The 14,470-nt window shown below is 40.5% G+C and overlaps 1 protein-coding gene across 8 annotated transcripts in view; it reads right to left on the reverse strand.

Annotated features, from left to right (window-relative positions):
* Positions 1-14,470, reverse strand: part of LOC138744614 (anillin-like) — a 65,924-nt gene that overhangs the window by 27,077 nt on the left and 24,377 nt on the right. For all 8 annotated transcript variants that reach the window (XM_069901021.1, XM_069901022.1, XM_069901025.1 and 5 more), the window contains exons 8-12: positions 14,303-14,444; positions 11,446-11,702; positions 10,215-10,357; positions 751-889; positions 30-165 (exon numbers count right to left, since the gene is read on the reverse strand). In XM_069901021.1, coding sequence (XP_069757122.1) covers positions 30-165; positions 751-889; positions 10,215-10,357; positions 11,446-11,702; positions 14,303-14,444 — 817 coding nt within the window. The remainder of the gene's footprint in view (positions 1-29; positions 166-750; positions 890-10,214; positions 10,358-11,445; positions 11,703-14,302; positions 14,445-14,470) is intronic.

The raw sequence follows: 14,470 nt of genomic DNA on the forward strand, positions 1-14,470 counted from the left end.
CAACATTTCTGGCTTCAGGTGTTACTCACAAGCAATAAGAAGGTGACGCTCAGCTTCTGCTTCTTCCCGTGAACCTTTACCATGCTCTTTGTCTGTACAACAGTTTAGTGCTTGGCTTGCCTGATACATAATATTGTACAAACCCTTAATCTCATCATTAAGTATCTGTAAAAGGAGTGGAGGTGGTGGGGGGGAAGGGAGGTGTTAAGAAACAGGATATTCTATCAGTTGTTCCTTGCAAATGAAGAATCAATCTTTAAGTTAGATTTTCATATTAATCCTTCAGAAAACCATGTCTCATAACTAACATTGCTAATTTTCCTTCAAGGAAACAATTGTTAATAGAAATCTAATAGCCTCAGGTCCAGAACAATGCAACAGGAAACCAGAATCTTTTTGAAATGTGGATCAGCCTTACAATTTAAGAACATTTAAATTCACTTTTCAATCTCAGCCTAATCCTTGTCCTCTCTAGCCAATTTGCTTCAATTCTCACATTTCATTCCAAATCCTTATATCTAACTTTTTAAAGGTGGTCATCATCTACTGAATCAAAGATAAACACCATGAAATATCATCCAATTGCAAACCACCATTTGGCCAAGTTAGAAGGATCTTTTTTTTTTAAAAAATAAATTGGTTGGTCTTTTCATTTACCAAATGGACACAAACTATTTTGCGATTGCATTCAAAAATAAAACAAGTCAAAAGGCACAGAAAAAAAACATCTGGAGGAAACTCTTGTTGCACCTTTATTTTCTCTTTTGTAGTGACTTGCTTTGTTGCCAGAGAACCCTCTGCTGCTTCCTGGGTATTAGTCTTGTTGATTTCTTTCTTTTTTCTTTCTTGCTGCCTTGCACTGCGACGTTGTGTTCTATACAAATCAATACTGAAGAGACATTAAAGACCATAGTTAAATTTAATGTAATGCAATGAAGGCAAGTTCCCTTTAAATATATGACAAAAGGCAAAGGAGGAAAAACCCAACACCCAACCCCAACCAACCAATTTTCCCCTGCAACCGTGTCTGCCTGTCCCGCATCGGACTTGTCAGCCACAAACGAGCCTGCAGCTGATGTGGACTTTTTACCCCCTCCATAAATCTTCGTCCGCGAAGCCAAGCCAAAGAAACTTAAATAAAAGTTAGAGATGCATCCAAAAATATAGGAGAGGAAAACTGCAGAGACTGACCAGAATATTTCAAGAAGTCACTGATGCCCTGATAATCTTTATTATTAATTATATTGCTTTCTTTTTTTTTAAATCTTTTTATTATTATTATAATTTATAAACACATACAGTTCAAAGAGATATAAAAAATGTTGCTTTCTTGGAAGTCTTCCCATCTTTCTGCTTGCATAAATTTTCCTAAAACATGTCAAATAATCTACCAAATTTTAATACCCTTAATCTAGTCACTGGATTTTCAATGAGAGTATCTTTAGTAAGGTGCAGAGGAAATTTCCCAGTATGGTTTGAGAGATGAGAAATCTTAGGTCAGGGGTTAGGTTGGGGGAGCTTGGAGCAAGGAACTTGCTGCAAATAGCAGGGAGATTGTAGATTACAACAGGACAGAACTGCAACACTGTTACAGCACCAGCAACTGGGACTCATCCCACACGCAGTAAGGAGTTTGTACATTCTCCCCATGTCTGTGTGGGTTTCCTCCCACCATTCAAAACATAATGGGGTTGTAGGTCAATTGGATGTAATAGGCAACACGGACTCGTGAGCCATAGGTCCTGTCACTGTGCTGCACGTCTAAATTTAAATAAGTTAAAACAAAGTAGACACTGTTAACTAGAGTTGCAAGATAGGATAATAATTGAGTAAATTAAGTAAGTTTTGTTTTGAAAATTTATACATATTCGATAAAGCTAGAAGAGAAAAAAATTGTGTGTATATTTGTAAACCTCCCCACCCTTCCCCCCCACCCCAAATAAAAATATAAAAAGGGAAAAAAAGAGTTGGGAGAATGTCAAAAAGAAATATAAAGTCTCAATACCAATAATAATGGAACTGGCGGGGTTACCAAAAGGATGAACTTTCAGAGAGTCCTTTAAATTTTCAAAGCAAGATGTTGCTAGTATGGGCTCCATATTTTCAAAAATCCCTTATTACATAAATTATGTTATTTTCTCTGTGGAATACAACTTGACGTTCTGTTTTGCGGAAACTGCCAAAATGTTTGGCCTGGAAGTCAGCCTGAAGAAAACTGAGATCCTCCATCAGCCAGCTCCCCACCATGACTACCAGCCCCCCCATATTTCCATCGGGCACACAAAACTCAAAACGGTCAACCAGTTTACCTATCTCGGCTGCACCATTTCATCGGATGCAAGGATCGACAATGAGATAGACAACAGACTCGTCAAGGTAGATAGTGCCTTTGGAAGACTACACAAAAGAGTCTGGAAAAACAACCAACTAAAAAACCTCAAAGATAAGCGTATACAGAGCCGTTGTTATACCCACACTCCTGTTCGGCTCCGAATCATGGGTCCTCTACCGGCATCACCTACGGCTCCTAGAACGCTTCCAACAGCGTCGTCTCCGCTCCATCCTCAACATTCATTGGAGCGACTTCATCCCTAACATCGAAGTACTCGAGATAGCAGAGGCCGACAGCATCGAATCCATGCTGCTGAAGATCCAACTGGGCTGGGTGGGTCACGTCTCCAGAATGGAGGACCATCGCCTTCCCAAGATCGTGTTATATGGCAAGCTCTCCTCTGGCCACCGTGACAGAGTTGCACCAAAGAAGAGGTACAAGGACTGCCTAAAGAAATCTCTTGGTGCCTGCCACATTGACCACCGCCAGTGGGCTGATATCGCCTCAAACCGTACATCTTGGCGCCTCACAGTTCGGTGGGAAGCAACCTCCTTTGAAGACCACAGAGCCCACCTCACTGACAAAAGACAAAGGAGGAAAAACCCAACACCCAACCAACCAATTTTCACCTGCAACCGTGTCTGCCTGTCCCGCATCGGACTTGTCAGCCACAAACGAGCCTGCAGCTGACGTGGACTTTTACCCCTCCATAAATCTTCGTCTGCGAAGCCAAGCCAAAGACAACTACACAATTCAGCATGCTATCTCTCCATCCCAACATCTGTATCTGATTTTCAAGACATGGCTATGCGCTTCCTAGAAACGGCTAAAGCCAATCATAAAAATTCAATTTGATAGGTCAGACTCGGGGCCGGAGGAGACAGCGAGTCAGTGCCTGGTGTCGGGTGAGAGGAGGAGCCAAGAGACAGCATCAGAGGGTGAGTAGATTAAATAGCTGGACTTACTAATTTGGTTAGTCCAATCTATATGTAAATTCGAGCTGGGAGTCGAAGGAGGAGAATCTCGGAGAGAGTGACGTGGAGGTAAACAGTTAAATACAAGGACTTACTGGGGCTTGGGCCTACTCAAATCAGGCTGGGAGTCAGAGGAGGCAGCAGCTGGAGTTTGAGCTGTGAGTCAGAGGAGCAGGAGCTTGGAGAGAGTGACTGGGTTAATTGGTCAAGGTTAATTGGTCAAGGGGCCAGCAAAAGGAGTAAAAGGGGAGGGAGTGGCCAGCGAGGAGCGGCGCACTGAGTGAGTGGGGCACTGAAGGTGTGGGACTTCCAGCCTTTGGCTCAACAGGCTTAGGCAAAAGCAGGCGAGGAGAAAGGTAAGTGGCATTATTTTAGCTCAGTCATGCCTATGGGGTTAGTGCTTTGTACTGGATGTCAGATGTGGGAACCATAGGTGAGTCCCACCCTCCCAAATAGCCACATCTGCGTCAGGTGCACCGAGATGCAGTTCCTTAAGGACCGAGTTGGGGAACTGGAGCTGCAACTTGAGGACCTACGGCTGGTAAGGGAGAGTGAGGAGTTGATAGATTCAACTTTCAGGGACATAGTTACCCCAAGACCAGATGTGTCAGGTAAGTGGGTAACTGTCAGGGGAGGGAAGAAAAATACCAGGAAAATGGAGAGCACACCTGTGAATATCCCTCTCAGTAACAGGTATATTTTGTTGGATGCTGTTGAGAGAGATGACCTGACAAAAGATGGCAGCAGTGACCAGGTCGCTGGCACTGAGCCTGGCATGGTGGACCAAAAGGTAAAGAGGAATGCAGTGGTCATTGGGGACTCCATTGTCAGAAATACAGACAGGAGATTCTGTGAGCCAGATAGGTATGCCCGCATGGTGTGCTGCCTCCCTGGTGCAAGGGTGTGGGATATGTCAAATCAGGTCCAGGGTATTCTAAAAGGGGAAGGCGAACAGCCTGATGTCTTGGTACACGTGGGTACCAATGACATAGATAAAAAGGAGGAAGTACTGAAAAAGGATTACAGAGAGCTAAGACAGAAACTAAGAAATAGGACAGCCAGGGTGGTGATCTCTGGTTTGCTACCTGTGCCAAGTGCAACGGAGGCCAAAAATGGAAGGTTAAGAAGAATGAATGTGTGGCTGAGGGGCTGGTGTAAAGGACAGGGTTTTGGCTTCTTGGATCATTGGGATTTCTTTTGGGGAAGGCATGACCTCTACAAGAAGGATGGGTTACACCTAAACCCAAAAGGGGTCAATATATTGGCAGCTAGGTTTGGTACAGCCGTCGGGTGTGGTTTAAACTATTTTGGCAGGGGGGTGGGAACCTGTATGATAGCGCAAAGGACAGAAAAGATAAAACAGAAAAAGTTAGGTTAGGCAATGAAAGTAAAATATCAGAAAGAGCAAGGAGGGTGAAAAAAGCAAATCTGAAGGCTTTATATCTTAATGGAAGAAGCATTCGGAACAAGGTAGATGAATTAGCTGTGGAAATTGAGATAAACAAATATGATTTGATTGGGATTACAGAAACATGGCTGCAGGGTGGGCAAGCCTGGGAACTTAACATCCCGGGGTATACGATATTTAGGAGGGATCGGCAAGAAAGCAAAGGGGTGGGGTAGTATTGATGGTGAGAGAAGGGACCGACACGATTGACAGAAAGGACATCAACTCGGAAGATGCGGAATCTATATGGGTAGAACTGAGGAATAGCAAGGGGTGGAAAACGTTAGTGGGGGTGGTAGATAGGCCTCCAAATAGTAGTGTAGAGGTGAGGGAAGGCATTAAAAGAGAAATTAGAAAAGCGTGCAATAAGGGAACAGCTGTCATCATGGGAGACTAATTTGCATATAGATTGGACTGGCCAAATTAGTAAAAATACTGAGGAGGAGGAATTCCTTGAATGTTTACGGGACGGTTATCTAGACCAATATGTCGAGGAACCAACTCGGGAGCAGGTCATTTTAGATTAGGGATTATGGAATAAGGGGCTAATCAACAATCTTGTTGTACGAGGCCCTTTGGGTCGGAGCGATCACAATATGATCGAATTCTCACTCGACATGGAGAGTGATGAAATTAAAACCGAGACTAAGGTCCTGAATTTAAATAAAGGGAATTGTGATGGTATGAGATGGGAGTTGAGTAAGATTGATTGGGTGGTGTTTATGGGGAAGTTGACTGTGGATATACAACGGAAAGCATTCACAGATCTAATGGAGAAATTGCAAAAATCGTTTATACCGGTTTGGCATAAAAATAAACCAAAAAAGGTGACTCAACCGTGGATAACAAGGGTAATTAGAGACAGCATTAGGTCCAAAGAGAGAGCATATCAATTGGCCAAAAAAAGTATCACAACCGAAGATTGGGAGCAGTTCAAGATGCACCAAAGGAGGACAAAGGGATTAATCAAGAGAGCAAAATTAAATTACGAAAGTAAGCTTGCGGCAAATATAAAAACCTACTGCAAAAGCTTTTATAAATATGTCAAGAGGAAAAGATTGGTGAAATCCAGAGTAGGTCCCTTGCAGTCGGAATCAGGGGAATATATAATGGGGAATAAGGAAATGGCAGACCAATTAAATTCTTACTTTATTTCTGTTTTCACAAGAGAGGATACAAATAACCTCCCAAGGATGTTGGGAAACATAGGGACTAATGCAAGGTAGGAACTGAAAGAAATCAGTATCTCTAAGGATATGGTCTTGGGGAAATTGATGGGATTGAAGGCAGATAAATCCCAAGGGCTTGATAATCTACATCCTCGGGTACTTAAGGAAGTGGCCATTCAGATAGCAGATGCTTTAAGAATTATTTTCCAGAACTCGATAGACTCAGGATCAGTACCCATGGATTGGAGGGTAGCTAATGTTACACCACTATTTAAAAAGGGGGATAGAGAAAAAGCGGGGAATTATAGGCCGGTGAGCCTTACATCAGTAGTGGGCAAAATGATGGAATCCATTATTAAGGATGTAATAGCGGAGCATATGACTAGCAGAGAAGGGAATCGGACGGAGTCAACATGGATTTACAAAAGGTAAATCGTGCTTGACAAATCTATTGGAATTCTTTGAGATGGTGACAGGCAAAATAGATGGGGGAGAGCCAGTGGATGTGGTGTACCTGGACTTCCAAAAGGCCTTCGATAAGGTCCCACATAAACGACTGGCTTCCAAAATCAAGGCTCATGGGATTGGGGGCAAAGTATTGATGTGGATTGAGAACTGGCTGGCAGATAGAAGACAGAGAATTGGGATAAATGGCTCATTTTCTGAGTGGCAGGCGGTGACCAGTGGGGTGCCACAGGGATCTGTACTGGGACCCCAGCTGTTCACATTTTACATTAATGATCTGGATGAGGGGATTGGATGTAATATCTCTAAATTTGCAGATGACACTAAGCTAGGAGGGGTTGTGTGCATGGAAGAGGGGGTCAGGAGTGATTTGGATAAATTGAGGGACTCGGCAGATACATGGCAAATGCACTAATGTGGATAAATGTGAGGTTATCCACTTTGGTAATACAAACCGGAGGGCAGATTACTATTTGAATGGCAATAGATTAAGAGATGGGGAAGTGCAGAGAGACCTAGGGGTACTTGTACACCAGTCTCTGAAGGTGAGCATGCAGGTACAGCAGGCGGTTAAAAAGGCAAATGGTATGTTGGCCTTCATATCAAGAGGGTTTGAGTATAGGAACAAGGATACCTTACTGCAGCTGTACAGGGCCTTGGTGAGACCCCACCTGGAGTATTGTGTGCAGTTTTGGTCACCTGATCTAAGGAAGGATGTTCTTGCAATGGAGGGAGTGCAGAGGCGATTCACCAGGCTGATACCTGGAATGGCAGGAATGACTTAGGAGGAAAGATTACGCAAATTGGGATTGTACTCGCTGGAGTTTCGAAGATTGAGAGGGGATCTCAGAGACAAAATTCTGGCAGGACTGGACAGAATGGATGCAGATGGGATGTTTCCAAGGATGGGAAAATCCAGAACCCGGGGCCATGGTTTGAGGATAATAGGCAAACCATTTAGGACTGAGATGAGGAGGAATTTCTTGACCCAGAGGGTGGTGAATCTGTGGAATTCATTGCCACAGAGGGCAGTAGAGGCAGGTTCATTAAATATATTTAAGAGGGAATTAGATATATTTCTTCAGTATAAGGGTATTAAAGGTTACAGAGAGAAGGCGGGAACGGGGTACTGAACTTTAAGATCAGCCATGATCTTGTTGAATGGCGGAGCAGGCTCGAAGGGTCGAATGACCTACTCCTGCTCCCATCTTCTATGTTTCTATGATACACAATTAACTTTAATTTAGGTCTAACCCACTTTAAAATTTACCCAACCAAAAATAACACAAATGCAGCAAGTTGTGATGAACTAGAATTTAATTTCTAGAATATGTGGAAGCAAAGATTACCAGTTTCAACAGGAAGTTAAGACTTTCATTTGCAAGAAATAAAAACAGTGGAGGTTCATGACAGACTGGGATTGCTCTACAGGGGCAGCATGAATTTGATGGGCTGGGTGGCCTCCAGTATCATGATTATGACTTACACTTTTGAGATTTTAAGCATCAAATTCAGATTGAAATTACTTAATCATTGAAGTCAAATTGTCTCATGTCAAAACCTTCAGCTTTCAAATGCTTCCAAAAAACTTTTCTGCACCATTTCTTTTTTCAAAAAAAAAATCAAAACTGTTGCGGTCCAGTGTTAAAGATTTAGGAATCAATAATGTAATTTGTCAAATTGGTCTTGCCAGAGGTACTATTCACAGAAATCACAACAAACACTGCAAATAATTAATGATTAATCAAGAACTGATGCCTCAAAAGGGAACATAAGCAATTAGCATAAAGCAAAAAAGACTTCTGGAGAAATAATTTGAGATGAAAAGGCATCAATAGATTTGTAGGTAACATCGAATCTAATTGCTCCAAAGTAATCAAATGTTTTATGCAGGAAAATATAAATGGGGCCTTATACTAATCATTTGATGCAGTCATGTGCATCAAGTTCAATAGTACTAACATTCACAAAGTAAAAGACAAAATTAAACTCCAAACAGTAGGCAAGAAACTTTGGTTGGCACATATGAATGAAGCTGGAGTGGATCTAATTTTACTCCAAAATCAGAGTGACTCTACCACTTACTAAATGTTGAAAAGCTGCGAACAAATCAAAGACCCAAAGTGATTTGCAGAGTCCATTTACCTTTAATATTTGAGTAAGGAACCCATAAAATAGACAAGTTGCCATTTAAAAAAATATCAACAAGAATCCTTTCTTTAAAAAGTATTCCAATACTGATTTAATTAGGTCCAGAGCACAAGCTCTGTACTTTAAAAGGATATATTAATTCACCACAATGCTTTACATTTTAAGCATTTAAATTTGGAGAGAACACGATTCAGTCTTCTGTGCATTAGGCTTCTAACCATTTGTCAGAAGATAAAGGGTTGATTAAGATTTACCAGCATTGATTTGCTATAAGTAAAGCACTTTACATTGTGGGGAATCTGGAATAAAATCTTAAAAATTACAGACAAAGCGTACTAGAAAGATGAAAATCTCCAAAAAAAAAAGTAATACCAGCTCAGAAATTCTTGCCACTCCAGACCCACCAATGTGGTTATTTGAGAAATGCCACTCAGAGGACAATTATGAATGGTCAATCAAAGTTCATCTTTCCAATCACACATGCTGAAAATGTAAAGCCATTTTAATGCAGTCACAGACTACCTTTCAGTGTGCAATGGAATCCTTCACTACCCAAATGACTTCCAAATGCATGCCCCTTCGTATAATCGAAAGCAAAGAGCCACCTTAGACCCAAATTTTATCTTCCCTTTAATCTCCTATTTAAAACATGCCCAGCCTTTTCAATTGTTCTTCATACATATTTGCAACATACTTGTAAATTTCCTTTTTACTCTCTACTGTAATGATATCACACTGAACGGGAGTACTTCATCTTATGGCCAAATTAGCATTTTATACTGTTCGAGCACAAAACCCTCAACACCTATTTTTTTGCCTCGGCAAAAATCTTAATACAATCTTAATATTCATCAAATATAAACGAAAGCGCACTCCAGCATTCTTCTGTACTGGTCAGAATTACATTTGCCCCAAGTTAATTTCTTCACTTCCCAACAATTCCATCTGCCTTTTTTTTTAAGACCATCTGACCAGTTAATTGACATCTTCCTGTGGTCTACAACTTTTCACAAGCCCCCTTGCTCCCATCAACTACATCAAATATTTGCATCATCTATAAACTTTATATCCCACATTAAGGTCAAAATTCATATCAAAAAGCAAGCTTTTGACAGTAAGCAGTTTGAACACAATTGAAACTTTTTTTTGTTACAGCGTCTGCAGACCTTTGTGTTTCACTCTAGTCACAAAAGTCTATATTAGCCATAAGCCTCAGCTTCCTGCCAGATATGGTGATCTAATTTGCCACCCAAAGCCTGAAATTTTCTCATCAGTGTCACATTGGACATCAAAACTATATCCTCTGAATTTTCCCATTTACCTTTTAAACAAAATTGAAAAGGCAGGTTTCCCTAATGAATCCCAGTGAACTGTCTTAAATTGACTTGCCCAATCAATACTCTCTAATTTTTTTCCAATAATTTATCCTCATAGGAAAGAGCATTTGGTTGACCACAAATATCACCCTCTCCCTTTTGATATACTGCTTCCAGGTTAACAGTCCTCCATCATCCTATCTAAAGCCAGAGTGTTCTGAAATTTTGCCAGAGCTACAAAGGAAAATGTGCTTTTAAACGTTCTACAAATTAAGGCAATCTGTATTCAGTTCAGTTCCTAAAGTGTGGTTATTGGGATACCAGTGAGAGCAACAAAAAGACAAAGAACCATTGCACTACCTGTAGAATGGCATGGCATCCATCACTGGTGGACGATTCCCAGTTGGATTTTGATTCTGCCCAGGTGTCTCCATCTTGAAAGTGGAATAGATGGAGCAGCAGGATTCCATTAGACTATTGTTTAGGGATGTCAGTACTGTGGCCTATACAAATACGGGGCAGGGGTGAAAAAGATAAAATTAAATGTTACATGAATCCAAAGCTAATAGAAAATACAAACCCTCACACTACTTCCATTGAATAATGTACTTTTAAATTCAAGAATTTCACAAAAATGATTCCTGATTAAATCTATACATCTATCATCATAGCCTGACAGCTCAAAACAATTGCATTAGATCTCAGATATTGAGTTGTACTCCAGCCAACATGGACCTTGCCTACCACATCTGAACAAGGTATTGCTCTTTGATACGTGCAACCTCTGGGACCCTTTCTTTAAAAAAAATCCCAATTCCTATTTTTAGATTTGGAGAATGTTAACATTTAAGTTATTGCTTACATTTTAGAATTTCATCCAAAATGCGAGTAATATTTGGATAAATTAAACAATCAAGATGTTTGATTCAAATACACCTGAATAGGCCACAAAAAGGTCAATTTGCTGTGACAGCAACTCAGTGAGATTGTCATGTAAAAAGCATAGATTCAAGTCAAGAGGGTAAAGATTTAAGAAGCCGAAGGCAATTTTTTCTCCCCAGAGGATGCTGGGTATATGGAACAGGTACAACTAAAATGTTTAAAACATTAAGGGATACTAGCCAAACACAGGCAAATGGGACAAGTTGGGACAAAAGTGTCTGTTTCCATGCTGTTAAACTATATGCTGAAACAAATCAAATCTCAAGTCAACAATCATGTTTTCCTCACTGAAAATTTAAACAAATAGAAAAGGCAATTCATTTCTACTATATGTCACACACTCAACATTAAACACCAAACCAATATTAAGTTATCTTAAAAATAGTGGATTAAGTTGATACGGTGTCAAGGTGGATGAGCATTAGAATTAATATCTTGAGCCATTTTTTCCACTGAAAAATTTTGCTTGGTCCTCTACAAATTTACCAGTCTACCTTACTCCAATACATTTAAAAATAAAACATGATCAAAAACAAAGTCAAGATCAGGTGAATTATATTGGCAAGTTGTTGGGCCTTCTCACAATCAATACTTAAATTAGAATGCAAACAAAACACAGTGCAGGGTATCAAGTCCTCCGAAGACTCACCAGAGGAGCTGTAGCATCTAATTTGATAGAGTGAGCAAGTGGGGACAACACATTTATGCTGGGAAGAGTCAGCTCATCTGCTTCATTTTTAGCTTTTTCTTCATTCTGCTTTCCAGTTTGAGATTTTTGCAACTCCTGGTCTTGGGTCTCAGGTCCCTGCTTCATTTGTTGACTTGCATGATCTGTGTCAAGGACCTCTTTAAACAGCTCGTCAATTATTTCCGAGTTACTTTGCTCTTCCCGAGATAATTCCATTTCTGAGAGAGAAACAAATCTCTCAGTAGTGTTTTTTTTTAAATTTACTCACAAAATGGAAGAGGATAAATTAAAACATAGTATAATTGTAGCAAATTCTTACCTAATCTTTTGTAAATCAACAAGTCTACATCACTGCAAAGCTAAACACAGCCTCTGAACAGCAACCAAATGATGAAAAATACCACATCATACACACCAATCAGGGCCAGCCACAGTCAGTCTGGGGCATTTCTTGCTGAACAGTCAACATTAAAAATTACAAAACCAGTTCTCAATACTCTAACCTTAAAAATCTTCAAAGAATGCTGACAATGTTCAGCAAGAGAAAATCTGAAAGGGACAGCACAGTTAGAGGGGTGGTACAGTTGGCGAAGCAGTTAGCATTCGGGACCATGGGTTCAAATCCCACGCTGTTCGTAGTTCTCCCCATGTCTGCATGGATTTCCTCCAACCCTTCAAAATGTACAGGAGTTGTAGGTCAATTGGGTGCCCTGGCTCATAGGCCAAAAGGGCCTGTTACCATGCTGTATGTCTAAATTTAAAGACCAGATGTTTTCAAGGGAGTAGAGAGGAGAGATGGTTACTTGAAAACAGCAATGCAACAAACTGAATAAAGCCAGGTTAAACTAATGGAGCAAAGATATTTTAGCCTAACTCAATACACGATATCTAGAGAAATTCAGCAGATCATGGAGCAAACTATGTAGCAAAAATATGTAACCAACGTTTCAGGCCCGAGACCTTTGTCAAGATATCAGCAAAAGGGAGGCACCTGAATAAAATGATGGAGGGAGCAGAGGCAAGAGGTCATAAATTGTTATGGGTGGGAGGGCAGAAGAGAAAAAAAGCTGGGAAGTGATAGTTCAGGGCCCAAATAAGTGAAGCAATACTTCACTCAGGAATCTGGAGGGGTCATCTACTGCATCCAATGCTCCTGGTGTGTGTGACTTTCTCTATATCAGGAAGACTAGACGCAAACTAGGAGATCATTTTGTTGAGCACCTTCGCTCTGTCCGCTGCAATTGCAGGGACCTCCCAGTAGCCAACCACTTCAATTCCGCACCCAACCCAAGTATGGTGTGGTCCATACTTGGCCATCACCTCATATACTGCCAAAACTGAGGGCACCTGCAAATTGGAGGAGCCTCACCTAATATTCTGTTGACAGACTTCTCCAGTTTCTAGTATGTCCCCGCTCTGTCACTCTCCCTCTTTCTCGATCCTTCCATTTCCTTTCCTCTAGCTCCCCATCCTGTTCCCACATCATTCAGAGTTCTACCATTCCCCAATCACCTAAACTTTTTCACATCTGCCCTCCCACCCATATCTTGCCTATGGGCCTGTGCTCCTCCCCCCCACCATTTAATCAGGCACCACCTCGCTTTTTGCTCATGCCTTGACTAAGGACTCAAACTCAAAACAGTTACCCATCTTTGCTATATAAACATTGTGACCTGCTGAGTTTCTCCAGCACTTGTGTATTGAAACTATAATCAGTCTTCAGACCTTCTCGTTTAACTATTTTAGCCTAATCTTTCCTTTTCAAGGAACATCTCACTACTTGGATGCGATATGCATATAAATTCTAATAGACCCCTATCTCAAGATCAGAAACTGGGACAGATTGGCAGGATTAATAAAAGAGTTTTGCAAAACTTCAATTTAAAAAATCCTTTCAAACACACTATTGGACTTTGAGCTATACACACGTCTATATATATTTTGTTTCAACATATTTGGCCAAAAATGGACCCAAGGTATATTGATTTTATACCCACATTTAAAAGTTTACTTCATGAATAAATGCTCCACAATGAGCTATGGATTATAGTAGCCCTGGTCAGTTCATCCTAATCACAAGGAAATATTTTTACAGATATGAGGAAAAAAATAAAAACAAAGAACAACCTTTCTTCTTGCCCCTGCATCCTCTCATTTCTCAAGTTGCAACTCAGCATTGTTATACAAAAATAAATTGCATCAAGCAGCCAAAGTTCTCTACCATCTCAGACGCACTACTCATCACTTTCAATTTCCATACACTGGTGATGATGGAATTGTTTGTGGCTTTCATGCAAAAGTAACTTTTTTTTTAGGACAGTCTACCAATTCATGGGTTCTTTTCCATTACAATTACTTAGTTTGGGATGAACACATTTTGTAAGGGTTACACATCAATGAGGAAATGCCAACTTCGCTCCGTATGGAAAATTGGGAACAAACTGGACATTATCCCACTTATGTTTAGTCAGTTGTGCATCTAAACTTCATATAGTTACATGATCAGGGATGCAACCAGTGAAATAGGAAGGAACAAAGCTCAATTGTTGATCTTAAATTCCTGCCATATTTTATTCAAAGTGGCAGGGCTGTGTGGTAGAAGAGGAACACAATTTATCTATCGAATGCCACCATCTGAAAAACTGGGTCCTGAAGATTTGACATTTCATCACTACTGCAAAGTTAAAACAAACAAACAAAAAAAATAGCTCAATAGGATGGGAAACCAAAAGTCCCAATATAGAGTAGTAAGATAGCAAATTACTCTGCCATTGCAAAGCCTCAATCAACATAGACAAGGAGAGAACAAGAGCCTTACCTTGGTCTTCAATAATCTGGAGGATTTCATCATATTTTGGAGTCTTCCCAAACTCCAAAGTGGGATTATTGTTAGGAATAGAGTTCATTTGAGATTCTGCATTTTCCTTCATCTCTTTTTGTTCATTTGGAAAGTTGATTTCCTTTAGGGGAAACCAATAAAACCAGC

This window comes from Narcine bancroftii, chromosome 10 (assembly GCF_036971445.1).
Source record: "Narcine bancroftii isolate sNarBan1 chromosome 10, sNarBan1.hap1, whole genome shotgun sequence".
Lineage (NCBI taxonomy): Eukaryota > Metazoa > Chordata > Chondrichthyes > Torpediniformes > Narcinidae > Narcine > Narcine bancroftii.